This window comes from Artibeus jamaicensis, unplaced genomic scaffold (genome assembly GCF_021234435.1).
Source record: "Artibeus jamaicensis isolate MK-2021 breed Jamaican fruit bat unplaced genomic scaffold, CSHL_Jam_final scaffold_1964, whole genome shotgun sequence".
Classification (NCBI taxonomy): Eukaryota; Metazoa; Chordata; class Mammalia; order Chiroptera; family Phyllostomidae; genus Artibeus; species Artibeus jamaicensis.
The window spans coordinates 56,938,649-56,966,374 of record NW_026522030.1 but is presented as its reverse complement, the minus strand read 5'-3'; the positions used below and the strand labels follow the sequence as shown (position 1 = coordinate 56,966,374).

The 27,726-nt window shown below is 36.8% G+C and overlaps 1 protein-coding gene across 5 annotated transcripts in view; it reads left to right on the top strand.

The window, feature by feature from the left end:
* The window catches only part of MLLT3 (MLLT3 super elongation complex subunit), a 264,304-nt gene that overhangs the window by 134,740 nt on the left and 101,838 nt on the right, over positions 1–27,726 (top strand). For all 5 annotated transcript variants that reach the window (XM_037139580.2, XM_037139578.2, XM_037139581.2 and 2 more), the window contains 2 exons: positions 15,648–15,730; positions 26,490–26,633. In XM_037139580.2, coding sequence (XP_036995475.1) covers positions 15,648–15,730; positions 26,490–26,633 — 227 coding nt within the window. The remainder of the gene's footprint in view (positions 1–15,647; positions 15,731–26,489; positions 26,634–27,726) is intronic.

Here is a 27,726-nt window from a genome sequence, read left to right as displayed (position 1 = left end):
GTTTCTGATTCAGGAGGTCTGGGGTGGGCACTCAGAATCATCATTTATCAGAAGTTTTCCAGGTAATGTTGATCTGGCTGATCTAAAGACCACTAGTTTAGTAATCAAACCTGTGGGGTCTTAGGCAAGATTTTTTTGTTTGTTTGTTTTCAGTGTTAGTAGCTGCAGAAAATGGAAAGAATTGAAGTTTGTTAGTGAAGGTAACTGTTGATTAACTAGGAGAAGACTAAATCATAAACAATGTATTTCTAAATTTGGTGTACTTGGTGTTTGTATTACATATTATATTTTAAAACTTAAAAAAAAAGAATGGCTTCATTAAAAACGTTCATGTGCTTACCTGTATGGCTGGTGCAAAACATCCTGAAGTTTGTTCTGTGCAGAATGTTCAGCTGTTGCTACTGGAGACCTGACACTTCATTTAACATTGCAACCTGGGGGTGGGGGTGGAGGATGAGGGCTGAAGGTTTATCTGAAATTTTTAATTGAGGTCTAAAATGCCTGGATAAAATACCTAATTATAATTTTTTGAAGACAAGTCTTTATTGTATTCATGCTTGTATTCTTAGCTCCAGTGTATAATAAACTTACAGTGCTTGTGAAAGGTATAAATAAATGACCAGGGACACACTCACCGGAAGTGATTAGGCAGTTGGTGGAAGCCATCCTAGCAGATTAACTGACCCAAAGAAATCCACTGGTGCCTTGAAAAATTTGCATATAGCTTATTATTAATATAATTTTTATCTCAATGAATTTAAGGCAAATGAAAATTCTAATAGAATTAAATAATACTAGGGTTTTTAAGATAAAAACAAACATCTGGAAACACATATATTGATAGCCACAATACATTATCTAAATGAAGCCAGTATTAAAGCAATGGAGGAGGAACAAAAGCTTTCAATTAAAATGTGAAGTTTAAGTAAACTATATTTGTAAAAGAATTAAATTTCCAAATTTATTAATTTTATCTTAAAAGTTCAGCAGAATCTTACTCTTTGGGGTCTTCATTTTCCTTGCCACTGGTGGTGGGGGGCATAGTACCCACATCCCAGTGGAGTTCCAGACACACGAGGTGGTGGGAGCTCCTCTAAGGGCAGAGACTATCTGTCTCCAGCACCTAACGCTTAGTTCGTCAGAAATGGTGGCTAAATACAACCCTCTCTGCGACTCCATTTAGTGGCGTATGCATAACTGTTGGCAAAATAGTCGTGTGATAAGATAGTTTGATAGGAATTAAGAAGTTAAAAAATAATTTTCTCATAACATACCTAACATATCACATGGATTTGTACGATGATGCTTTTAATTAGAAAGGAATTATGTGACTTGACTAATGGTAGTTACTCTAGCTACGAAATGTCAGAGCTGGGCATTGAGCAGAAACTTGCTGGCTCTCTGTTAAATCTGGTTTCTCTGTTAAATTCAACTATTATATGTGTCGTGCATATGTGTGTGTGTGTGTGTGTGTGTGTGTGAGAGAGAGAGAGAGAGAGAGAGAACAGGTAGATAGTGGAAGGCACACTCGGGTGGGAGACCTTCGTTTTATTTCACCTTGACTTTTTAACTATTTTGAATTCCAGAAACTTTGCTGTTTGAATTTCTCTCGAATTCATTAATTATCACACTATTGTTTTAAACATTTTTCTTTTATTATATAAAATTTTTTGTTTTTGTAAAATAATGAAAAGATATAAAAAAGCAAAAAAAAAAAAAAAGAAGAAAATACTTTCTATCCAAGCATCCAACCCAGAGAGCTAGCCATAGAGGCCATTAATAAATATCTATTGATTGAGTGCCAGGAATTAGCTCCCTGACCTCTCAGTAAATTGCTTAAGTTGTCATATTCCATCGGTAAAAAGGGGTGGCTGGCAGGGCTCTTACGCTACTTATTTCCTTATGTTATGGATTTATGTGACATCAGCAGTCTTTCAGGGACTTGATGAACAGTGTGTTATCAGCAAGGAAGAAATTATTTGAAATTTGCTGCCTTTAAATGTCTAACTGCTCTTTGTCATGAGTAGGAAAGAAAATGACTTATTTGCAGTGCACGATATATGTTTATTTGGGGTTGGGAGTGTATTTGAGAAAAAGTGCATTTATTTATGAATAAATCATCATTATAATATATAAAAAAACTTCTTTCTGTCGTATTTCAAGTTCTGTTGTGTAGTTTCCACCCTCCACGACCCCAAATTACAGTCAGATGATTTTAGAGTTTATTAGCATTTCTTCATGAAAATAGAATAACAAGGAAAACAAATTAGTAGAGTAGGAAAACCTTATTCGATTTTTTGGTATAGTCTCTCTGCTTGATTGTATTTCCTCCACAGGTATGATATGGGCATGCGAGTATTAATTCATGTGCTTTAGTTACTTCATTAGGTGACACCAGCGCATTGTCCAAAAAATATGACTTTTTGGAAGAGAAACTAAATTAGTTAGTGGGCTTTCAATGATATGACAGCTCATAAGGAGAACCATTTTTATAAAACACAAATGTGTCTGTTATCTTATGATAAATTTAAATAGACCAGGCTTTTCTCCAGATGGGATAACAATGCCTCCAAAATATTTACTATCATGATAAACTATTTTTTCTTTTTCCTATGATTTTAGCACCATTTTATATTTCCCCAATTTTCTTATAGCGAAGTTTTTATTTCCATTTCCACTGCCTCCATTTTGTAGGCAGTCTGTGTAGATAAAAATATGTTCATCCATGTAGTTAAATCCCTTGTTAGAATGGTTAGGGACAGATGACTAGAAATTCAAGTCAATAAACCAAAAAGTACTCTGGAAATATGAATTGCTGGTCATTCTATGTAATTTTTTTCTTCCATAGCAATCAATTGGGCTATAGTAGAATTGTACAAAAAAATTAACTGGAAGGCTCTTAGCAAAATTCATATTTATATTAATATTTGATATTTAATAAATCTAGTGTTAATTTTTAAAATATGATATAGGAGTAGGATTTTAATGTGTAATTTTGCACGTAAAGCCCAATAGATTCATAACATGAGTGGTTGCCCTGTAAATGTTATTTTGAGACTTAGCTCACCTTCAGTTTTATAATTTATCTTTTGGAACTGACTTAAGTGAGAGTTATTATGGTCACACTTTAAGAAGAGGAATTTTTCTTCTGATTTACCTGAATGAGGGAACATAGCTCTTCAAGTTAGTCTTAATTATTCTCTCGTTTGACCTTTGCCTATAACATTTGGTTTGAGTTGTGTTTTTCTCTTTGACTTTAAGATTCAACCATGGCGGAAGCTTTATTTAATCTTTCTATTGAGCTGTTTCATCTTCTTGAATAGGGCATAAACCTATTCATCAGCCTACCTTTCATATGGGTGTGCTATTCTGGAATGCTATTAAGATCGAGTGCATTGTGGCAAGGTGCATTCTATTTAAAAAGCAATGTAATATGTTTCAATGTGATTAAGAACAAGAGTGTTACAAATGCAATGTATAGTAAAATCATAACACCCAGGGTTTTCTACATAATGTGCTCTGCCTAATGTGCAAACAGTTGACTTAATTTTTTACTTTAGCTTTTAAAAGCATGGTGTTTTTCATAAATGCTGCCAGTATGTTCTGATGTTTTATTTCAATACTTGAATTAATCTGCTATTATAACTAAATTATATCAAGTTTCTAAAGAATCAGATTTCTAGTCTTATTTATACTTACTAAATTTAATCTGACTTTATAATCAGGATGAAAATTAAAAAGTAAAAATCTAATTTATAGGTTTTGTGTGTGGGGGCAGTGTCTATTAAAGAAATTTATTGTGTGTATATTCATTTATTGATTGGTCTAATAAAAATAAAATTTTCTAAGGAAAGACTTGATCAGGAAACATTAAAAAATCAAGTATGATTCAGAATCTGTTTTCTTTCTGTTTTTCTTTTGTTTGTTTTGTCCCAATTTCCTGTCTGTATTTAGATTTTACGGTATTTCACTGATAGATGTTTTAAGCTTAAATAAAGATATGAAAAGCAAAGTGCATTTGCCTTCAAGTTAGAATGAGGTAGCACATGTGACTTGTCTTTGGAATGATAGAACTTCAGATCTGTAAGCAGCCTCTGATCTGGAAGCTGGCTCCTGTCTGACAGAAGTGGTCTGGAGGAGTGGGCCAGGGGACTCTGCACAGGTCAGGTGCCCAGTGTGTGGTAGAAATGGAGCCAGAACCATGTCTTTTGATCCCTTGATAATTTTTCTGTTACTCAGTCACTGGACTCGAATTCAGACTATAGTTCTATTTTCTACTTCTGTGTTTTGCTACAGCATTTCAGTTTTGCTGCTTTGTAATACGTAACACCAGAAGCTTTATTTGCTTCCTTTTCATAATATATGATAATTGGGGCTTCATGAGTCCGAAGGTGGGCTGAGTGTCGACTGACTGCGGGTACTATTGGTGCTGGATTGCACCGAAAGAATTCCAAAGTAAAGAATGTTTTCTTTTTCTTCATACATCCCTGTCAAGAATCTATAAGGTCAACAAAAGTAAAATCAGACCTCAGAATGTTTAATTAAATGGATTCTAAATATTTGGATTTAAATCTTTTTTTAAAAGATTTTGGAAAAATCCAAAATACTGTGGTGTTTATGGTTTGTATTTGACTGCTCTTAAATAATTGGATGATTCTAGTTTCCAGAAAGTGTTTTAAAGCCTTATAGGAGTTACCTCATTTATGCCTTTTAACATAGATGATCTCTTAAAGCTTCAAGGAGCTGCATGATGTAAGCAATAGCATTGGCTCCATTTTATAGCAGAGAACAGAACTTACTATCTGAGTGTCCAAGGTGGGATCTGAACCCAGGGGTTCTTCTCAAAAGCTTTAGCTCTCAGCCAGGAGCCCTTCTGCCCCACATTACACAATTTCCTCTGTCACAGAATGCTGCCTGTTGCTAAATTAAAGTTTTCAGTGGGTTCTTGATTTAAGTTAGCAAAACGCTTATAATTCTCACAATAACTTCAGCAGTATACTCGAGAATTCTTATGCTTATATTTGGGGCATGGCAATAATCTATGGTAACATCTTAACCTTTAGCCTTTCTCCTCCTCTTTCTTCACATTGTCTCAGTTTCCTGTACTCTCGATCCTCCCTGGTTGGTTGGGAGTCATAGTCAGTGTGCCTTATTTATGCCTTATTCAACTACCTTCATTCTTATTCTCAAAAGGGTAAATGATTTTCTACTATTCCTAAATAAGTATAAAGCTAGTAGTTGTTGTCTCCCAACTTCATTGCTAATATCCTATTTTTTATCTTCCTCTTAGAAAACTTATTTCCTTAGTATCTTGTAAAGAAATACCTAATTCAGTTACTCATCAGTGGAATGTTTCTCATATACTACTCCAGATTGTACTATAATCTTCTCCTAAGCTTTTTCTAGAGTCATTAGTACTAATTACATTTTTTTCTGTCTCCTTTTGGCAATGTCATAACTGCTTTCTTTAAACAAGCTAAAATTAAACCTAATTAATGTCTCTCTGCTTCTCCCTGGTTTTTGTTCCTTATACTTTCTGGTTTGTGAGTTTCCACCTATAATATTGATTATTATAGTTTTGTGTTCTGATTTCCCCTACTAAGTAATTCCTGGAATTGAGAAACCATGAGGAGTACCATGAAATTAGCACTGCATTTGGTAATCAGCAGGTACTTTATAAAAATTGACCTATAAAGAAAAATAAAAATTGGTTTTTTTTCCCGTTACTATCTATCTCCCTTTAGCCAAAGGACATACCGGAGCTGCAGATCTGAGAAACTGATATAGCTCCCTTTTAGGGTCAGGATAAGGAGGAAGTGATCACTACTATATTTAATAGGAACACGAAAAATTAGCATACTCTGTAAAAGTAGACTTACTTTAATAACATAGGTAAATGTTGACAACATACTTGTAAACAGTGGTTTCAGATTTAGTTTTAGCAGTGGCTTACTTATTTCCCTCACAAGATTCTAGGGGACCCCAGTACTGTAGCTAAAACTCAAAATTGGCCCTTGGACTACACACATTTTTATTGTTTGGAGCAAACACCTTATTGCTTTGGTGAAGCAATATAAGCTGCCGTACATGGCTAACACACACTGCAATGGTGTAGGGTTTCCTGAAACACAGTTTGAAAATTCTTGCTTTAGAAGGGTGGCGATATAGGATTTTCCCTGCTTTATTTGAGAGTATTCAGAGCTTGTCAGGCTAAACAGGAACCGCATTCCTGGATGTACTGTGTGTAAACAGTTGCCATCATATTAGCGTCACCCTCATTCTCTCTTCATTTGTAACATCTAATGGAGCTTAAATCAATTAGGAGACTTAGGATAGGCTGTCTCTGTGCCAAGTGCTAAACAGAAAAATAAAGCAGAGTCCAAAGATGCTAAAAAGAAAGCTTGCGACTAATCCTTCCTCTAAAGTTAGAACAGGTTGAATATTTCCCTAGAAGCATTTGGTTTGCCTACTGAAAAGGGAATGAAGCAAAATTTGAGATAAGAAAAAATGGACTGTTGATTTATTTTGGATCATTATTTTTTAGTGTTTTTTGGGCAGTTAGGTTGTGGTGATCTCTTAGGCTATTGTATTTTTTTAAAAAACTGGCTATGGGTCTGATCTTTGATTTATTATATTTGATTATTTTATGTAACGCATTGCTGCCTGTGTCATCCTAACACAATTCATAGCTCTCTTGTGTATGAAACTGAAACCCTTTCATTGTCCTCTACTTAAAGGCAAAGTATTAAAACTGGAATTAGGGGGTGGAAGGATCCAGCAAAAAGGAAAAAGGACTTATGGACACAGACAACAGTGTGGTGATTGTGGGGGAAGGAGGTTAAAAGGGGCATAGGTGGTAATGGAGAAAAAAGAAACAGAATTGCATGCTATGGAAGAAAGATGGGTATAACACATTTAAAAGTGCCTCTCGTATACCGTAGTCTTATTAAAAGAAAAAATTTATTTCTCTTCAAAAGTAGCCCTTTAGTATGCATATATGTTTAGGAAGACTGCAGTTTCTGTATTCTAATGTTTTGAACGTCGTCACTCTTGGATTCTTCCGTTCTCTGTTGACCCATGTGATCTCTTCCCTTGCAGCACAATTTCCTTCCCCTTGAGTATACAGCTTTTCAGTTGTGATCCTTCTTTTTCTCAAATCACACTTAAAGCCACTGCTTTTTTCTTGGCTTTACAATTTCCAAGAATTATATCTATTTAAAAAAAACCTTCATAATGAAGAATCACAATGAAGATTATATATGTAGATGAATTGTTTTCTTGGGAGATTGTAGCACTGGGAGAATTTCAGATTTGAGAAATGAGATTATGAAATCCTAACAGGCAAACCTATGTGGGTGTGAAGAGGCGAACTTAGGATGGGAGAGAGGTGTAAGGAGGAAATACATGTTCAGGAACAGGGAAGTGGCATTCACCTCATTCAGTGAGGAAAAACCAGGTAAGAGCTGAGCAGCCCTGGAGACAAATATAAGGACGGGTTTTCTTTAGGTTGTTCACACATCTTCCTCCGTAAGCAAAACAGACCGAGCTTTTCCCTGTCTGCTGGCCAGCATGTTCCTTGCTCCTTTTTCCTCTCAGGTCTTAGCTTAAATGTCACTTTCTCAGAGAAGGAATACTAATCTAAACTAAAAAAGGAGTTCCCCGTTGTCCTCACATCAGCCTTGCTTTATTTTCAGTGCAGCACTTATTATCCAATACTGTTTTATTTTCATTATAATACTAATAATAATTTCATTATTTGTATTTCCTTTCTCAGTATTTTCTTGCATGTGTGTTCTTTTTCTTCTCTCTTCCTCCCCTTCCCTTTCTCCCAACAGTAGATAAAAGTCTAATAAGTACAGGCACCGTGTCAGTTGTGTTTACTGTTCTGCCTCCGGTCTCCAGAACAGAATCTGCACTGAGACACCATGTCTGGCTGGGTCGTCATGCTTGAGAGCTGGACTCCATCTGATCTTTGTAGCTCTGTGACTATGTAGCGCCTGCTGGATTAAATGAATAAGGCTAATAGCTGAGGGAGAAAAGAATGAATATTAATGACAAAATAGAAAAATTTTATAAATGAAGGTGACATTTTCCCCCTTCTAAATGAAAGACAGCACCAGTCTTAATGATGGCTGGGTCAGGGGTGAAACTTGGGGTAACACTTCATTGTCAGAGGGCTGTCCTAAGGATTATTTGCTTCTCCCGCCTCCAGATATCAGGAGGTTGTTGCTTTAGGAAGAGGGATTTTTAAGTGGCTTTTTATATGATATATAATAAAAGCCATAAACAGGAACTGTGTTTCCATGTCAGCCCTTTTAATTTGTGCATTTTTCCCTTTTTAAAAAAAATTAAATTTATTGGGGTGACATTGGTTAATAAAATTATATAGGTTTCAGGTGTACATTTTTTTAATTTATTGATTTTAGAGAGAAAGGTGAAAAAGAGAGAAACATTGATTTATCATTCTACTTACTGATGCATTCACTGGTTGATTCTTGTATGTGCCCTGGCAGGCATTTTGGCATGGCGCTCTAACCAACTGAGCCACCTGGCCAGGACAGGATGTATAATTCTATAACATGTTCATCATCTGTGTATTTTATTTTGTGTTCACCACCTCAAGTCAAGTAGGCTTTTTGGTGTAGACTACTACACCAAAAAGAGTACATACTGACATGAAATACTCTTCCCAAATACGGGGAGGTTCAAAGTTAACTTACCTAGAAGATTATTTTTCTCCATGTAGTTAATGTTCTTTTTTCAGATGGACTTTGTGAAATAGGGTATTCTAAAAATATTTTGCCCAAGGTTTAACTTTAAAAAAGAAGTGAGAGAAATCTCAAAACTTTGTCATTTCAGTAATTTAGAAAAGAATCAAGTCTGTCCCTATGTTGAACTTTCTATGAAGATACAGATTTTTACCATGAAATTAGCTTGGATATATACTCAGATTTCTCCTAGGCCGATCATTTGAAGTAATGCTGTATAGTGGGCTATACTGAGGGAACTTACGGCAAGTTGGTGTTAAGTACTATTAATTTTAGTGAAAGATATAAGCTTGAGGATCTATATTTAATATTCCAAACAATTCATAATGTTACATAGTTTTGGGCAATTTATATATTTTGTTGGCTCATTTGTTATATGTGTCTGGAAGAAATGATGGTCTTATTTTAATATCATAAGGTGAAATTATGTTGATTTATCCTCGGTTTGATGGCTTTGCTTAATTTTAATGATGTAACTCCTCAGAAAGGTAAAAATGTGCATATATATATAGTTTAATGCACCTATATTTTTCCTTCTGGAGAGAAAGATTAGGGATATTCTGATTCAATAAGTTAAGATTCCAAGTTACTAATGAGTGAAGTCATTTTTATATCTCATCATTAAGATTTTTTTCAGTATAGCCAATTGGAATCTTGAACTCCTATTCTAAATCTAGGGGTTTTCCATAATATTTCAAAGTCAACAATCCTGCTTTTATATGTGTAACCCATTTTTACCTACCTGGTCTGTCTGAGTATGTGTATTATCAGATTGTCTGTATAAGTATAAACTTCATATTATCTGTTTTTCTTCATTATTTTCTATGTTTCTGCTGATACTCACTGATCCATTATGCTGCTTTAGATTCAAATGTCTTTGCTCATACTATCTGCTTGATATCCAGGCTTTTCTTCTCAACTTCCAGGTTTGTTCTGTCTCTTCCTTTGACTCTCATACTAAAGTTATGTTTCATTAATTCAACTCACGTTCACAAGTGCAGGGGGGTTGCTGGGTTCAGAGATGAGAAGAGGCTAGCCCTTGGAAAGCACAGAATTAAATTAAGAGTGGGACTTACTCATAGCATTTATACGGGGGGGAAGTAGGCTGATGCAAAAAAATAGTTTATTCTTGTATTATTATTTCTTTATTGCATTCTTTTTCCATACAAACAACTGTAAACCTACTTTTGCTCTACCCTGTATTAGAATTAGCTAGTATGATGCAATGAGAAAAAAAGGTTGAACCCATAAGAAGGAAACTACCATTTTTGTTTTGGACTTTTGGTGGAAGGCTCTCTAGAGTCTGCTATTTGGGTTGTTTTGTGAGGACCCACTCAGGGAACCCTGAGGAGGTGGGTAGGTGGTAATCTGTGTCTTCCCACTTAGCTAACTGGGTCTAGTTTGTTTCTTTAAAACTTTATAAAAATGAATTAGTTATGTTGTGTGATCAGCATTCTTTATTGTGTAGGGATCACTTAGGGTTTTAGAATTGTATTTAAAAAGTTAGCAAGGTAAAAATAACTCAACAATACAACTCAAAAGTTGTTTGATGTTACATGTTTTCTTTAATCTCTTTTCAGGGAGATGAGGAGGTAACACAAAGGGGGAAAACCTTGTTTTGTTGTTTAGAAATGGGCTAAACAGAAGCAACATAGAATGTGTGTGTGTGTGTGTGTGTGTGTGTGTGTGTGTGTGTATGCTCATAAAAACAACAACAAAACCCAACTGTTGATTGTTCCTGTCATGTCACAAGTGTAAAGGCTTGGCCATCCATGTTCCGTGACAATGGGGTGCTCCGACGAGCAGATGCCAGCCCTGGACTTCCAAATGCCCACTCAGAAAAGTCAGGGCACAGTCATGCGCCATGCAGCACCCTGTTTCACTATTCGTGTGTCACTATTCATGACACAAGCTGGGAGGAAAGGAGTCCCAAATGCTCAAGCTGGAAGGGACATTTGTCATAAAGCAGTGGTAATACCCAGTTTATACACAGAAAGTTTGGTGTTTCCTTCCTGAAGAGCTCTGCGTGGTAAATAAAGTAAAACCAATAATTGTCCATGGGCAACTGAGCCATGTCCTTAACAAAAATATTCAGATGGACATAAATCACAGTGTTTAAGCAAACACACTGAGAGAGGTTCTGGAGAGGAATCCAGCAGCTGTTTTCCGGAGGATTAGGGGAAAACTGTTGCCTGATGATATTTTTTAAAACTTAAATGAGGGTTTTATGGGTGTAGAAGAGTGTCTTTTTCTTTCATGCTAAAAAAATGGGATCTTTTTATTAAATTTATTTGTTATATATGTCTATGGAATTACTACATAAGCATAAAGTCATTTATTTATCTGAAGTAGTTTATTTCTCTTTACCAAGCACAGCTCTTTTTTGAAGACTTTTTCTCCTAAGGGAAAAATATTAAAAATCTCAATAAGTAAGAATTTGTCTTATTCCATGCTAATTAAATGACGATTCTTTTTCCCTTTTATATGTTTTTCTTTTCTTACGTACATTTTCTGCTGAAATTAAAAATTAAATGTTAAGGATCAATGTATGTATTTAGCATTGTACTACATATTATATATATGGCTCTTTATTGTGCCTATTATTTTTGAAAAATTATTTTGGGGAAATTAATTACTCATTATTTATAGAGATTTTGTTCTGTTCCTCACAGGCATGAATTTTGGGTGCCATGTGCTGGTAGACCTGCATGGTACATGTGTTCACTTGGACAGAGAGAGTTTTAAAAATGTTGCCTAGTTAGAGGACTGCACAGGTAGTAATGTCTGGGAGGAGAGGGGAAGACACATGTTACTTATGGCTGTATAGTGTTAGTTTCAAAATGACATTGGAGATCTTCTGGCCCAATTTGTTAACTCAGTTTCCTAAATCTGATCCTATCAGAATTAGAACCAGTTAGCATTGGGCCCTCAGTTTGCAGGAGAAGACTCATATGTGGCAACACTTTCTATCACCTGCATCAATATTTAAAAATTCATGATGATTGTAGAGAGTTTAGAGAAGAATTTGATGGGCTGATGTCAACTCCTGGCTGCTCTGGCACTCGGCTTCTTCAGCAATGGTAAATCAGTGAAGGGTGGCATGACTCTTGAAATAATTCAATTCAGCAAACATTTGTTCAGTACCTATTATTTGATTCAATGTTAGTATCCAGAGTCACAGATACGAATAATGACAGGGTTGCTGACCTCAAGGGGCTCTGTCTAGTGGAGGAATCTTAAAGGTAAATAAATATTACCTACCAGCCTTAGAAGTGCAACAGAGAAGCTTGGAAGAGGAATAAGGGAGACATTTGGAAAAGGTAACATCTGGGATGGATTTTGATAGGAATAAGAGTTTCCAGTGATTTCTACTGAATAAATTTTCATTCTTTAAAGACTGATTATTACTCTTCCCATTCTATTGTCACCTAAAAATCTTTGATGACTTTCCAAAGATGAACATCCCTTCCCTAGCTTCTGAAACTTGGCCTTTTATTACATAGCTCTTTTGGATTATCTAATTCATAACCAATTGAGAGGAAGAATTAGTTGAAGGGTTTAAGATGCTTCAGACTTATAAAGGTAACACTGTGGTCAGTGATCATAGAAAAGGAATTCTCAATTAGCAATAATCATGCCTCAGATAAACCTCATCGTCTATAATACTGCCCTTATGCAAAACATGAAAAGAAATTCTTAATGAAGAAATGTTGAAATGGAAGACAATGCGACAGAAAGAAAGAAGGGACTCTTACCTTTTATGACAGCATGGATGGAACTGGAGAGCACTATGCTAAGTAAAATATGCCTGGCAGCAAAAGAGAAATACCACATGATCTCACCTATAACAGGAACCTAAACAACAAAACAAACAAACGAGCAGAATAGAACCAGAGGCATGGAAATGAGAAACAGACTGACAGCGACCGGGGCGGGGGGGGGGGGGGAGGAGGGGGAGAAGGGGGGAAAGAAGGGGAAGGGTCTAGTCAAGGAACGTGTTTGAATGACCAATGGACATGGACAACAAGGTGGGGATTGACTGTGGGAGCAGGGGGAGGAGGACAGTGGGGGAAAATTGGGACAACTGTAATAGAACAACAACAGAAAAAAAGTGCTGTTGAGTGACAGAAGGAGATCTCCAATGTGGTTCTACTAGTTTAAAAATAATTGCTTTATGTCTGATGTACTATCCATACTGGCTAAAATATTTCTTAGTTTTAACTCCTGGGTTTTTTGTTTGTTTGTTTTTAAGGAACTGGGTTAGAAACTCATGTTAATGATTATAGTTATAAGATACTTGAATAAATAAACAAGCAAACTACTTCCCCTAATTTGACTCTCTTCAGATCAAACCTGTAAATTTGTTTCTGTATTGCTACTGAATTTCTGGTGTGTTTATTGTGCATAAAATATTGTTTGCTTCTAATTAAGAAGTCGGTGTTCAACAGACATTGTTCATTGTTATTTATGAACATGTTCCATTTAAAAATAATTGAGATATTTATTGGTAAACAATTTCTCATAAAGCCAGACTTCTATGGAATATTAATTCATAACACATCATTTCTTTTAGAGGGAAGGAAAAAATACCCAAGACTTTCAGTTATAAAATATGCTCATTAACAGTGGTTTCTTGTAATAGGAGCAATTTACATACAAAATAGAGAAAATGAGTTATAAAAAAGGAATAGCTATAACTTCTCTGGCATGTACCCCACAAAATAAACTTCCTTCAGATGACATTGGTATGCTTAATCCCAAACAACCTGGACACTGGGACTGCTGTTCTAAAAAGGGGCTCCGCAGCCTGGAAAGGTTGTGAGTATAATACTAGCCTTCCAACTGGGGAGGGTGGGGGTGTTCAGTGCATCTTTAGTAGCATTACCCCACCCCCAAGCCCCAAGGTTCAAGGTATTTGAATATTCATAACAGGTTGGCAGGTGGTCAGTGGGTGAAGGACTGAAGTCACTCTTGAATCCTTGTGCTTTTTCATATTTTATTAGAGACACTTGTAAGGTCAGGTGAAGTCCCTCATTCCTGGTTAACTTCTGATGTCAGTTTGAGGAAATGGTTCTAAGGTGGACGAACGGAGATGGTCAAATGTTAAGATCCTATCTTCAGCATACCTTGTAATCATATTTGTTCCTGTGGAACGTGTAAACAATTTTCACGTATATCATCACAGTCGTCTGTAGTGAAAGTACCTCACACATTTTCCCACACATATAAGTAGTTTTCTTGCATTTTGACAGCCATGCTCAGAGATACATAGGTAGTGTCCTCTCTTTTAAAGTGAAAGGAAATAAAAATTGTCTAGAGAATTTTTAGTTTGGGGCTGTGGGCTTGAGGTTCTTCTAAATCAAATCCAGGGCTTTCTACTTGCTGTCTCCTTTCTACTTTTCTACTGAAAAGATCACATGATAATTGGGTATTTTACAGGTTAGAGTTCCTGCCTCACTTCAGTCACTTAATGAGGATTTCATGTTCCGGGCTTTGTGCTGTGTCTTTTACATACATCATCTTGTTTAATCCTTACACTGTCCAGAAGAGGAACCCCAGGTTCAGGGAATTTGAGTAACTTTAGGGTTAGCCTGGCTAGTCTGGGGTGGATCCTGGATTGCCACCCAGGTTTGCCTGAGCCCTTGACATTCTTTATTTATGTTCCTGAGATAGATGAGTTGGCCTTTGAGGAATGAAAGGAAATTATGGATGAGATTCCTAAATATATAGTAATAAAGAACTCTGCTGAGTGTCAAACCAGTGATTCAGACAGCTAATGCTTTGGGAGGGTAAACGGAGAAGAGATGATAGTACTTGTGATCTGGAAAGGCCTTGTGAAGAAATTGGGATTTGAACTAGCAAAGGATACTAAGAATAGCGTCAAGGTGTGATGGAAGGAATAACAGGAGGACTACGCACAGTTGGTAAACACTGGGCATGTTTGAGAATTGATGTATTTGAATGGACCACTTGAGGGGTTTGGTGGGTGACTAAAGGAGGAAGGTGGGAAAGGTGGGTGGGGGCCTGTTGCAGAGGACAAGGGCTACCAGTGAGTGGCCTTGATGTGCCGCATTACAGTTTTACCTCTTAGTGATACAGCCAAATGCTGTCTTAACTAGAATAATTCCAATTGGCTTGTGGCTGATTTTGAGTCAATGGAAGTTTTAGTGGGATGAAATTATGTTTAGCTTCTTAGGGTGTCTCTCATTTCCCAAAAGCTTATCTAAATAATCTTTCTTTATAGGAAATACAAAAGGTTTATTGTTTCTTATATTCTTATGATGTGAATAGATTTTAAGTGTTTGTATGTATACCAATATTTCAATAAACATTTTTTTTTGTGGAGGAAGTGGAGAAAAATGATTTAATGGGCATCAATAACATTGGGAGACTGGGGATTTGGGATTTTCTAAGGAAGGAGGGTCATCCTGGCACTTTTTAGCACAGAAGTCAGGATATCTCCAAGAAGTGAGGGGTTTAGGGGCGAAGTGATTTACATCAAAGACTAGACATAAATAGTTCTTTCCTTAGGAAACTGTCACGCATTGGGTCATAAGGAGCTATTCTCACTTTCCCTAAAGCCTTAGGGCAGGGTGATAGCAACCAAAGTCCAACCATTAATGATCATGGTTGACTGTGATGACCTTCCCCCATCAAGACTGGAATAAACAACATACATTATTTTTTTGTATAGGGAAATTATTACAGATTCTAGAGAATAAGATAAAGGACAGATGCAGATGCAGATGGGCGCTTGGCAAAGGTCTGTGGAAACTGGGGATAATGTAGATGATAGAATGGGATTTTTTTTAAAGGAAAGAAAACTGTCTCTTTGTTTATCATTCTCATCTCGCCTATTTTCTCTTTTTAATGTTGCAGTGTGCAAAGATCCACCCTACAAAGTAGAAGAATCTGGGTACGCTGGTTTCATTTTGCCAATTGAGGTTTATTTTAAAAACAAGGTATGTAATCTTTACCCATTAATCTTTCAATAGAAGATCCCCATTAACCAAATGATATTTAAAATAATTTTGATTCATAAGCACTCCTATCAGTAGAAGATTTTAAAGTAAAAGTTAAATTTGTCTTCTAGGAATTTTGGCTATTGTTCCCCTTAATTATAAAGGAAATGGCTAGAAAAAGATGATTTCAATTATATCAAGTCAGATTATATGAATTATTAAGCATTCTTTTTTAAGAGAAGAATGATTACTATTTGAAAAAGAAGATTAATATATGTCTATAAAATAGAAAAGAGTAATTATGGCTTTTCAGTGAAATACTCCTTTTCTCATTTTCATATTTCTAAAATTTTTAGACTTGCAAAGAATAATCTCTCATCTTTTGTTGTTACTCACACACATGACATAAATATACAATTATATCAACTTGAGATATTATGGATTCTACTGGATTTAAAAGCTTTCAACTGTACAAATGTGGAAAAACATAGACTAGAAAATATTGGACAAATTAATCCACATCTGTGGTCCTCGCTTTTCTTATTCAAAAAAATTGGGATAGGATGAGTATGTACCTTGCAAGGTGGCCAGAAGGATTAGATACTAAAGCTGAGTGTTCAGAATAATGCTTCATATAGGGGATACTGGGAAGATGGCGACGGAGTAGGAGTGGATTCTAGCTCCCGTAATTGTGGGTGAAAATCCTGGCAGATCTTTAGAGAAACAACACAACAAACCATCAGTTACTCAGCATTTATGAAATTAAAAGACCAGAGATTGTGACCGACGAAGAAACACCAGACAGTGGCAGAGTCGGCTACGGGAGCCCCCGTGCCACTGCCATGGTGATGGGACTGGGCACTGGGGAGTCAGCTATGGGAGCTGGGACACTAGAGGCCCCTGTGCCGCTGCCATAGCAATGGGCCTTGGGCACCAGGGAGTCAGGTACAGGACACAGGCGACAGGCCTGGGCAGCAGAGGAGTCAGCTACGGGAGCCGGGACACTAGATGCCCCTGTGCCACTGCCATAGCAATGGGACTGGGTGCCGGGGAGTCAGCTACGGGAGCCGGGACCCTCACAGCCCCTGTGCCACTGCGGTAGCAACAGGCCTGGGCACCAGAAGAGTCTGCTATGGGAGCCAGAACACTCAGCAGTGGTAGGTGACCAGCGCAGGGACCAGTTCGAGGACCAGCGCGAGAGTAGGTGGAGACGGAGAACATTGAGATACCTGAAGGAGTCTGCACCACTGAAATTCACAGGTATTATACCACAGAAGTTCACACCATAAACCCAGGGAGTCAGAACAGATCAATTTTAGAAGCTGAGACTAACAAGAAGAGTCTCAAACAATAGGAAGACAAGGAAACAATCCCCAAATGAAAGAAAAAGCAGAAACTTTAGAAAGAATGTTAGATGAAATAGAGGCTAATCAACTATCAGATATTGAATTCCAAGCACTGGCTATTACGAAGTTCAAAGAGCTCAAAATCAGCTACCAGAAACTACAGGGGAATTAGAATGATCTCTCTGCAAACTGCATCAACATGAAAAAGGAAATAGAAAATATCATCAAGGGACAAGAGGAAATGAAGAATACAATTTCCAAATTGAAGAACAGAGTAGAAAGTTTCAAAAGTAGAATAGATGAAGCGGAGAATTGGATTAGCGAGTTGGAGGACAAAGTAGAAAGCATCTCATAGAAACAGCAAGAAAATGAAAAGAGGCTCAGAAAGAATGAAGAGGGATTAAGAGAAATGCAAGACCATATGAAACGTAATAATATCCGAATAATAGGAATACCAGAAGGAGAAGAAGAAGAAGGGATATACAAAACGTATTCAAAAGAGTAATGAGAGAAATTTTCCCTAATTTGATGAGAGAAAAAGTCATACAAATCCAGGAATCACAGAGTCCCAATCAAGAGGAACCCAAGGAGGCCCACTTCAAGACACATCATCATCAAAATGGCAAAATTTCAAGACAAAGAGAGAATCTTAAAGGCAGCAAGGGAGAAAAAAAAATAACATACAAGGTAGCCCCAATAAGGTTAGCTACTGATTTCTCAATGGAAACACTCCAAGCAATAAGAGAATGGCAAGAAATATTCCAAGTAATGAGAAACAGAGGCCTACAACCAAGGCTACTTTACTCAGCAAGGCTCTCAATCAAGATAGAAGGCCAAATAAAGAGCTTCCAAGACAAAAGAAGTCTAAAAGAATACGCCTCCACCAAACCAGCTCTACAAGAAGTACTAAAAGGACTGTTTTAAGGAAAGGAAGGAAAAGAGGGAGACAGAGAGGAACACAGGTACAAAAATGGCAATGAATAAGTACCTATCAATAATAACCTTAAACGTAAATGGATTAAATGCTCCAATCAAAAGACACAGAATAGCTCAATGGATGAGAAAGCATGACCCACACATATGCTGCCTATAAAAAACCCACCTCAGGACAAAAGACCATCACGAACTAAAAGTAAAAGGCTGGAAACAAGTTTTCCAAGCAAACAAAACAAGAAAAAAAAGCTGGGGTAGCAATTCTCATATCGGACAAAATAGACTACAAAAACAGGGCCATAAAGAGAGACCCAGAAGGTCACTTCATAATACTCAAGGGAAGAATCCACCAAGAACACATTAACATCATAAATATATATGCACCAAACACAGGGGCACCCAAATATATCAAGAAAATCTTAGAGAACTTCAAGAAAGATATTGACAGCAACACAATTATAGTAGGGGATTTTAACACCCCACTGTCAAAAATGGACAGATCTTCCAAACAAAATATCAACAAAGATATTGTGGCGTTAAACAACACCCTAGATGAAATGGACTTAACTGATATATATACAGCCCTTCATCCCAAAGAAGCTAAATACACGTTCTTTTCAAATGCGCATGGAACATTGTCAAAGATAGATCACGTGATAGGACACAAAACGAGCCTCAAAAAATGCAAGAAAATTGAAATCATACCAAGCATCTTCTCTGACCACAAGGGACTGAAATTGGAAACCAACCCCAAAGGAAAAAACCCAAAGCACACAAAATCATGGAGACTGAATGGTATGCCATTAAACAATTCATGGGTCAAGAATGAAATTAGGGAAGAAATCAAAACGTTTCTGGAAACAAATGAAAATGATCTCACAACAACCCAAAGCTTATGGGACACAGCGAAGGCAGTCCTGAGAGGAAAGTTTATAGCAATACAGGCCTACCTAAAGAAGATAGTAACATTTCAAACAAACAACCTCACCCTATGCCTGCAAGAACTCAAAAAACAATAACAAAGAGAGCCCAGAGCAAGCAGAAGGAAGGAAATAACCAAGATCAGAGCAGAATTAAATGACATAGAAACAAAAAGCACAATTCTAAGGATCAATGAATCTAGGAGTTGGTTCTCTGAAAAGATAAACAAAATAGACAAGCCTTTAAGTAGGCTCATCAAGAAAAGAAGAGAGAGGACACAAGCACAATTAGAAATGAAAGAGGAGAGATTACAACTGATACCACAGAAATAGAAGGGACTGTAAGAAATTACTATGAAGAACTGTATGCCAAGAAATTTGAAAACCTAGGGGAAATGGACACATTTCTAGAAAAATACAATCTTTCAAAACTCAATGAAAAAGCAGCAGGAAATCTAAACACACAGCAAGAGAAATTGAAGCAATAATCAAAAAAACTCCCATCACACAAAAGTCCTGGACCAGATGGTTTCACAGGAGAATTCTACAAAGCATTTAAGGAAGAGCTAACCCCTATTCTTTACAGACTATTCCAAAAAATTCAGAAGGATGGAAAACTCCCAAATTCTTTTTGTGAAACCAGCATCATCCTATTTCCAAAACCAGATATAGACACCACAAAGAAAGAAAACTTCAGGCCAGTATCGCTGATGAACATAGATGCTAAAATCCTCAACAAAATATTGGCAAATCGCATCCAACAATATATCAAAAAGATCATACATCGCCCTGGCTGGTGTAGCTCAGTGGATTGAGCGCAGGCCTGCGCACCAGACAATCGCGGTTCGATTCCCAGTCAGGGCACATACTGGCGTTGAAGGCAGTTCCCTGCAGGCCAGTTCCCAGCAGGGGATGCACGAAAGGCAACCATACATTGATATTTCTCTCCCTCTCTCCTTCCCTTCCCCTCTAAAGATAAATAAATAAAATCTTAAAAAAAAAAAAGATCATACATCATGACCAAGTGGGATTCATCCCAGGGATGCAAGGATGGTTCAGTATTTGCAAATCAGTAAATGTAATACATCACATAAACAAAAGCAAAGACAAAAAGCACATGATTATATCAATAGACACAGAGAAAGCTTTTGATAAGGTACAACACCCATTTATGATAAAAACACTCAGCAAAGTGGGAATAGAGGGAGCATTCCTCAATATAATAACGGCCATATATGAAAGACCTACAGCCAACATCATACTCAATGGGCAAAAACTAAAAGCTTTTCCACTAAAATCAGGAATAAGACAAGGATGTCCACTTTCACCACTCCTGTTCAATATAGTATTGGAAGTTTTAGCCACAGTGATCAGGGAAGAAAAGGAAATAAAAGGCACCCAAATAGGAAAGGAGGAAATAAAACTGTCACTGTTTCCAGATGACATGATAGTGTACGTGGAAAATCCTATAGACTCTACCTCAAAACTGCTCGAACTAATTAATGAATTTGGCAAAACAGCGGGTTACAAAGTCAATATCCGGAAATCAAAGGCATTTTTGTATACGAACAATGAATCAGCAGAAGCAGAAATCAAGAAAAAAATCTCATTCGATATAGCAAAAACAAAAATAAAATATCTGTGAATAAACCTAACTAAGGAGGTAAAAGACCTGTATGCAGAAAACTACACAGCCCTGAAGAAAGAAATCAAGGAAGACACAAACAAATGGAAGCATATGCCTTGTTCATGGATTGGAAGAATTAACATCATGAAAATGTCCATACTACCCAAAGCAATTTACAGATTCAATGCAATACCTATTAAAATACCAATGGCATATTTCACAGACATAGAACAAACACTTCAAAAATTTATATGGAACCATAAATGAGCCCAAATAGCAGCTGCACTTTTGAGAAAAAAGAACAAAGTAGGAGGGATCACAATACCTGATATCAAATTGTATTACAAGGCCACTGTAACCAAAACAGCCTGGTACTGGCATAAAAACAGGCACATAGACCAATGGAACAGAACAGAGAGCCCAGAAATCAACCCAACTCTCTACAGTCAATTAATATTTGACAAAGGGGGCAATAACATAAAATGGAGTAAAGATAGCCTCTTCAGCAAATGGTGTTGGGAGAACTGGACAGCTACGTGCAAAAAAATGAAACTCGAGCACCAACTTACACCATACAGCAAAATAAATTCAAGGTGGATAAAAGACTTAAATATAAGTCATGACACCATTAAAATCCTAGAGGAGAACATTGGCAAGAAAATCTCATATATTTCATGCAGCAACTTTTTTACTGATATGTCCCCCAGAGCAAAGGACATAAAGGAAAGAATAAACAAATGAAATCTCATCAAAATAAAAAGCTTCTGCGTGGCTAAAGAAAACAGTATTAAATTAAAAAGACAACCAACTGTATGGGAAAACATATTTGCCAATGATACCTCAGACAAAGGTTTAATCTCCAAAATATACAAAGAGCTTACACAACTCCACTCTAAGACAAGCAACCCAATTAAAAAATGGGAAAAGGACTTGAACAGACACTTCCCCAAGGAGGACATACAGAAGATCCAGAGACACATGAAGAAATGCTCAATATTGCTAGCTATCAGTGAGATGCAAATTAAAACCACAATGAGATACCACTTTATACCAGTCAGGATGGCTATCATAAACAAAGCAACCAACAACAAATGTTGGAGAGGTTGTGGGGAAAAGGGGACCTTAGTTCACTGTTGGTGGGATTGCAGACTGGTACAACCATAATGGAAAACAGTATGGAATTTTCTCAGAAAAATGAAAATCGACCTGCCTTTTGATCCAGTAATTCCACTGCTAGGATTATATCCTAAGAATCCCAAAACATCAATTTCAAAGAACCTATGCACCACAATGTTCATAGCAGCACAATTTACAATAGCCAAGAGTTGGAAGCAACCAAGGTGCCCATCAGTAAATGAATGGATCAAAAAACTGTGGCATATATACACAATGGAATTCTATGCAGCAAAGAGAAAGAAGGAACTACTATCCTTTGCAACAGCATGGATGGAACTGGAAAGCATTATGTTGAGTGAAATAAGCCAGGGGTTGAAAGGCAAATACCATATGATCTCACCTTTAATAAGAAGCTAAACAACAAAATAGACAAGCAAGCAAAATAAAAACAAATACACTGAAATAGAGAATAGGGGGACAGCGACCAGAGAGGGGAGGGGAGGGAATTTAAGGGGAACAAATGGGAGGGATTTAGAGGAACAAGTATAAAGGACACAGGGACAAGAACTAAGGGGGGTAGAAATGGGAGGGAGGTGGGGTGTATGGGGGAGGGGTGGGCTGGAATGGGAGAAATAAACAAAGCTGTACTTGAAAAATAACTATAAAAATAAAAAAAAAGAAAAAACTCAGAAAGAAAAAGAAAGAAGAAAAATGGGTTTACTAATACATTTATTTTTAAATAGAATGTAATAAAATATACTTTAAAATAAAAAAATAATGCTTCATATATAAGTAAATGCTTAGTAAATGATATGTTATATTTAATCACAGTGTTCCTTCCATTTATTCCAAAGTCTAGTTTCTAAAACTTGCCCAAGAGGGAGATAATTCACACATATCTCCTTTTTTGAAAGGAACTGAACTAATTTGAATGTCATATTAACGAAGCCAGTACTCCCAGAAGGTATGGTCCTTGCCAGCAACATCAGCATTACCAAGAAGAGCAGGTTAGAAGTGAGATTCTCAGGCTCTACCCCATATCTCCCGAATCAGAATCTCTGGGACCGGGGCCTGGGAAAGTGCATATTTACCAGCCTGATAGTTGATTCTCACGCACAGTGAAGTATGAGAACCACTGATAAGCTAGTACTTTCCATTGCAACAATGTCCCACTGGCTTTTTCAATGTGATGAAGGCCCAAAAATCTCTTTATGATTAAGAGATAATTCACTTTTAATTATATTATATAAAACTATCCTGAAGAATGTATGGATGACAGGGATCAATTTTTTCCCATATTTTTTGTTTCTTTTTGAGCACACCTCCTCATGTACTACATTTCTGACTCACCAACCTCTCTATAAACCTGCTATCCATACCTGCATTAATTGTTATTTTTTTAAATATTTGTATGTACTTGAAAAATAAATAAAATTAAATAAATAAATAAATAAATATTTGTATTTTGGGAGCTTGTTTGACAGTAACCTATTTCTGTATAGTTAAATATTTGAAGACTGCTTTGTCCTTAGCAGTCTTCTGAGCCATTTAAATATGTTGCTTTATTTAGTAGGTTTACAAGAACTTTCCTAGTAAGTTCTTGTAAACCTACTAAGTAATATTACTTAGTAGGTGTATTCCTAGTTTAAAGGAATGGATGTAAGTAATATTATTAGTAGTTTAAAGGAACAAAAACTGAGTCATTGAAAGATTGCATGGCTCGTTTAAGGCCATTTTTTTAGTATCATTTTATTCATCCTTAGAGTTTACTAAACTCTGTCTTAAAGAACGAGCATTCATTATGATAACAGCTGATGGAAAAATTATTGTTCGAAGTTTTCATGAGAGATGAGAAAAAGCAGCAAGGAGACCTCCACGCGACCGTGGAGGAGTCCTCCCCCTGTAGGTTAAGGCTGTCATCCTGTCTTGGTCTCATCTCTACCCTGTGCTTTCCCTGCAGCCAGACATGCTTGTTTTCAGTATTGCTTGTTTATTTGACAGGTCAGAGTTAAAAGGGTGGCGGAGTGTCAGTGCTTCTTTTGAGTTTGTGTATATTCACTCTGTCTTATGTTGTATTCGTGTTCAACAACTCCAGCCCATCTGTGAGAATCGTGTGCTTCAGAAACTCTAAACCAACAGGCACATTAAAACATAATTGACTGTAGCACTTAAGGTTTGAAAGGATCTCATACTTTTTTTTCTTGTACTCAGAGAAAGTACCTGAGTAAATATCAAAGATTGAAACAGAATGAGGAGGGTGATTTGATGTTTCTAAAAGTAGATTTTCACCTCTAGAGAATGAATTAGCTTGATACATAACAAACACATGCTTTCTAGTTTGCACTTCAAGAAGGATCCTCTCTGATGAGCACAGATTGACATAATATTGACGTTTGCTCTCTAAGAAATATATTCAGTTGGCTAGAATACAAGTTTATGGGTACTTTTTCCTTCCTCAAAAAAGTCTTTAAAAGAAAATTGTACTCAGGGTTTATAGAAAGATAGCACTTTCTTCGGTTTCTACCCTTAATTTTGTTGAAAAGTGATTTGTTTTTTTTGTTTTAAACTATTGTAGACTACAAAGTGATGTTATTATTTCATTCTTTTTCTTGTAAATAATTATATTCATCAACATTTTTATTTCTACAAAGATTATACAGATGTATATTCCTAGTAGAAGTGTCTAGAGTTAAACTTAGTTTTTTTCCTCCTATTCGATATAACCTCTCTGTTTCCTTCACATGCATTTGCATAGATAAAATATATGTTAGTGTAGCCCTGGCTGGTGTGGCTCAGTGAGTTGTGTGCTGGCCTGAGAACCAAAGGGTTGCCGGTTCGATTCCCAGTCAGGGCATGTGCCTGGGTTGTGGGCCAGGTCCCCGATCGGGGATGTGCAAGAAAGGCAACCACACTTGGATGTTTCTCTCCTTCTCTTCTCCCTCCCTTTCCATCTGTCTAAAAATAAAATATTTAAAAAAATTTTTTTAATGCTAAGAAAAATAAATTTCTAAAAAATAAAAGATAAAAATAGAACTTTGGTATGAAATTTTAATTATTGTGTTTTTTGGATACAAAACTATTTTGTCCTTCCAGATTAGGAAAAATGCCATTATTTTATTAATTCTACAGACCTTTGTCACTTTTCTGCTATGCATAAGTACTAAATTAGCTGTTGCTGATATAGTGATGATTCAACCATTGTTCCTACTTTCAAGAATTTTATGATCTATCAGGGTAAAGGAAGAAAATTAGAAGACAGTTATTCTCAAATGTGGCAAGGATATGAGAGATACACACCACCTGGGAGAGGCAGTGAGGAGTTGGGTGGGAGGAATGGAGGTAGCCAGTGAAGGTAGTAACATAAAGCAGGAGTGGAAACCAGAGTTAACCAACCTGGTAAATACCAGGAACCCACAGTAATGTGTTGCCAGGTCATCAGATGACTGAAAAGAATATGGTAAGGTAAGGGGCCAAGGGCCAGATTAGGGAAGTCCTTATAGGGCATTCATGTGAGGTTAAATTTTATCCTACTGTCAATTAGAAGCTGTTAACATTTTAATGAGGTATGAAAATGGGTAGATTTTTGTTTCATATACTAGATAATTTTGAAATCTGAATAAGGGAGAAATTGAAGATTCTCTGTCTTGAAGTATGAAGACCTACTATAGAAAGGAGTTTATAGTAGTTTGGGAAGTGAGTAACAGAATAATAGTGTCAACCCATGGTTATTGATGCCAGTTCAATGCCAACAGGAATCCCCAATTTGGGGTACAATGAGGAAGAAAACTTTATTCAGTGCACAATAGCTCTACTTTGCTCCCTGCTGGGCTGCCTGTGCTGCACTGGTCTGCTCCTTTCTGTGCCAACCTTTTCTCCACTGTGCTCTGGGAAGACATCTTTGGTGTTTAGCACACTCAGAGAAGCACAGTCTTCCGTAGAAAGGGAAAGTGTGCTCCCATAGCCAGAGGGGAGGTGGCTTATATAGACAGAAGTCCTCACCCCTGGTTCCTGATTGACCTGTCCTCATGCAGATGAGGACTCAGTTCTTGCAGTTTGGTCCAAAAGGCACTTTTCTGATTGGTCAGAATGGAGCTTCTGTGAGTGGTAGGTGAAGATGTTGTTGGGGCTATAGCTGCATAGCTCCGATTGAGTGAGGAAAGCCTCAATCCTATTGGTTGAAATAGATTCCAGAAACTTATTTAAATGGGCTGGTTCATTGGCAAAAACACAGTGCAGGTAGGCAGTTCAGTGCAGAGGCAGACTTTTCAGTGCAGTCTTGTCTCTGAAGCCCAGTTGGTGTGAGAGGCTGATATATAGAAATGACTGATAGGCTGTTGTTTTTTAAAAATATGAGTCCAGTTAGCTGCTGGGAACCCTTATTAGTAGGTATCTTCTTTCTCAGGGTCCACAATAGTATGGGTTAGAGTGCTTCAAGAATTATTTAGGAGAGAGAATGGCAGGAGTTGATGATGGGTGTGGGAAGATGGAGTAAGAATGGGAAGGAGTAACTTCAGGGGTGTCTTAGGTTTCTAGTTGGATGGCTGTATTGCTGGTGTCATACCACTTGAAAGCCTTCAGGAAAGATGATAAGTTTATTGTTTTTGGTTTCCCCTTAACATAAGAAACTAATTTATCAGGTATTTCCATTTTGCTTTGTAGATAATTTTGTGGTACTTTTCTCCCCAGTATTTCCTTGACATAATACCTCTTAGATGTCTGAGTCTTTTCTGTTCCTAATGAAGAGTAAACCTTTGCTTTCTAAATTTCTGTTTATGCCTAATTCTCTCTTTTCGGTCTTAATTTTTTTCAACCTCTAGGAAGAACCTAAGAAAGTCCGCTTTGATTATGACTTATTCCTGCATCTTGAAGGCCATCCACCAGTGAATCACCTCCGCTGTGAAAAGCTAACTTTCAACAACCCCACAGAGGAGTTTAGAAGAAAGTTGCTGAAGGCAGGAGGGGTGAGTAGCACTGTCTTGTGAAAAGCCTTCCAATAGAAAATTAGTTACTAGTGTGTTAAGAAGTGTAATAATGTTTTGAGAGAGGTAAAAGAGATTACGTGCCATAAAGGCTTAGCTGTAGACTCCTGGTTTGAGATAAAGAGATAAGCAAGCAATAACATTTTAAGCAGGTATGAATATGAATTTACACTGGTGGTTAGAAAAGCCTTACCGTCTATACAGTTCAAATTTATTTAAACAAAAAGCATAAACCAATAAACTGTCATCAGTCAAGAAAAGAACAATATCTGAACTTTGTTAGATTAATTTATAGAAACTTTTGGGTAAAGTTGAAAATAACATTAAAATCATATAAGAAGGAATTATTATCCAAACATTCATGATCAAAATAAATAGAAAAGGTGTACTCATTCATATTATATGCTTGGGTAATTTAAATAGTCATTTGTGTTTGTTTAAATTGCATGTAGGTAAAAGATGGATTTTCCTTTTTAAGATAACAGTAACAGGTGTGGTAAATTTTTGCCTATGCGATTTGTCTAGGATGGAGAAAATTGTTTAAGTGATTTTTTCACCTACATTAAACAATGTGAAATGTTTGCAGCTAAGCCAGCTGACAGACAGATAGTATTGATGGGTCAACATCTGCTTTACACTTGTGCCATTGTGTCACCAGCTTCTACTTTAGATGTACTTCTGTGTCATCTTATGTTGGCAGTTCAGACCCCATACAATGTTGAAATGTGTTTGTTACTGTAGAGTTTCATTCAGTTTGTTTTTCTGGGAGGTTTTTGATAGTTTTGTATCCATGAAATTCTCATTATGTATAAGCATGTGTAGACCACTGATAAAATCTACCTGAGGGCGTTGTAGGAAGGTGTTGGGTTTTACATAGCACAGAAGTTCCTCCCCTTTATGGGGTTATGGACAACCACTTTGAGAACTTCAGCAAAGCTGTGGACCTGCTCTTAATTATCCATAAATATAATTGTGTAAACATTTTGGGGTATAGAGGACCCCTGAAGTTCATTTTGGGGGGCTCTGTTTCGTTGAAGTGTTTCTCCTTTCAATTTAAACTACTACTATGCATTTG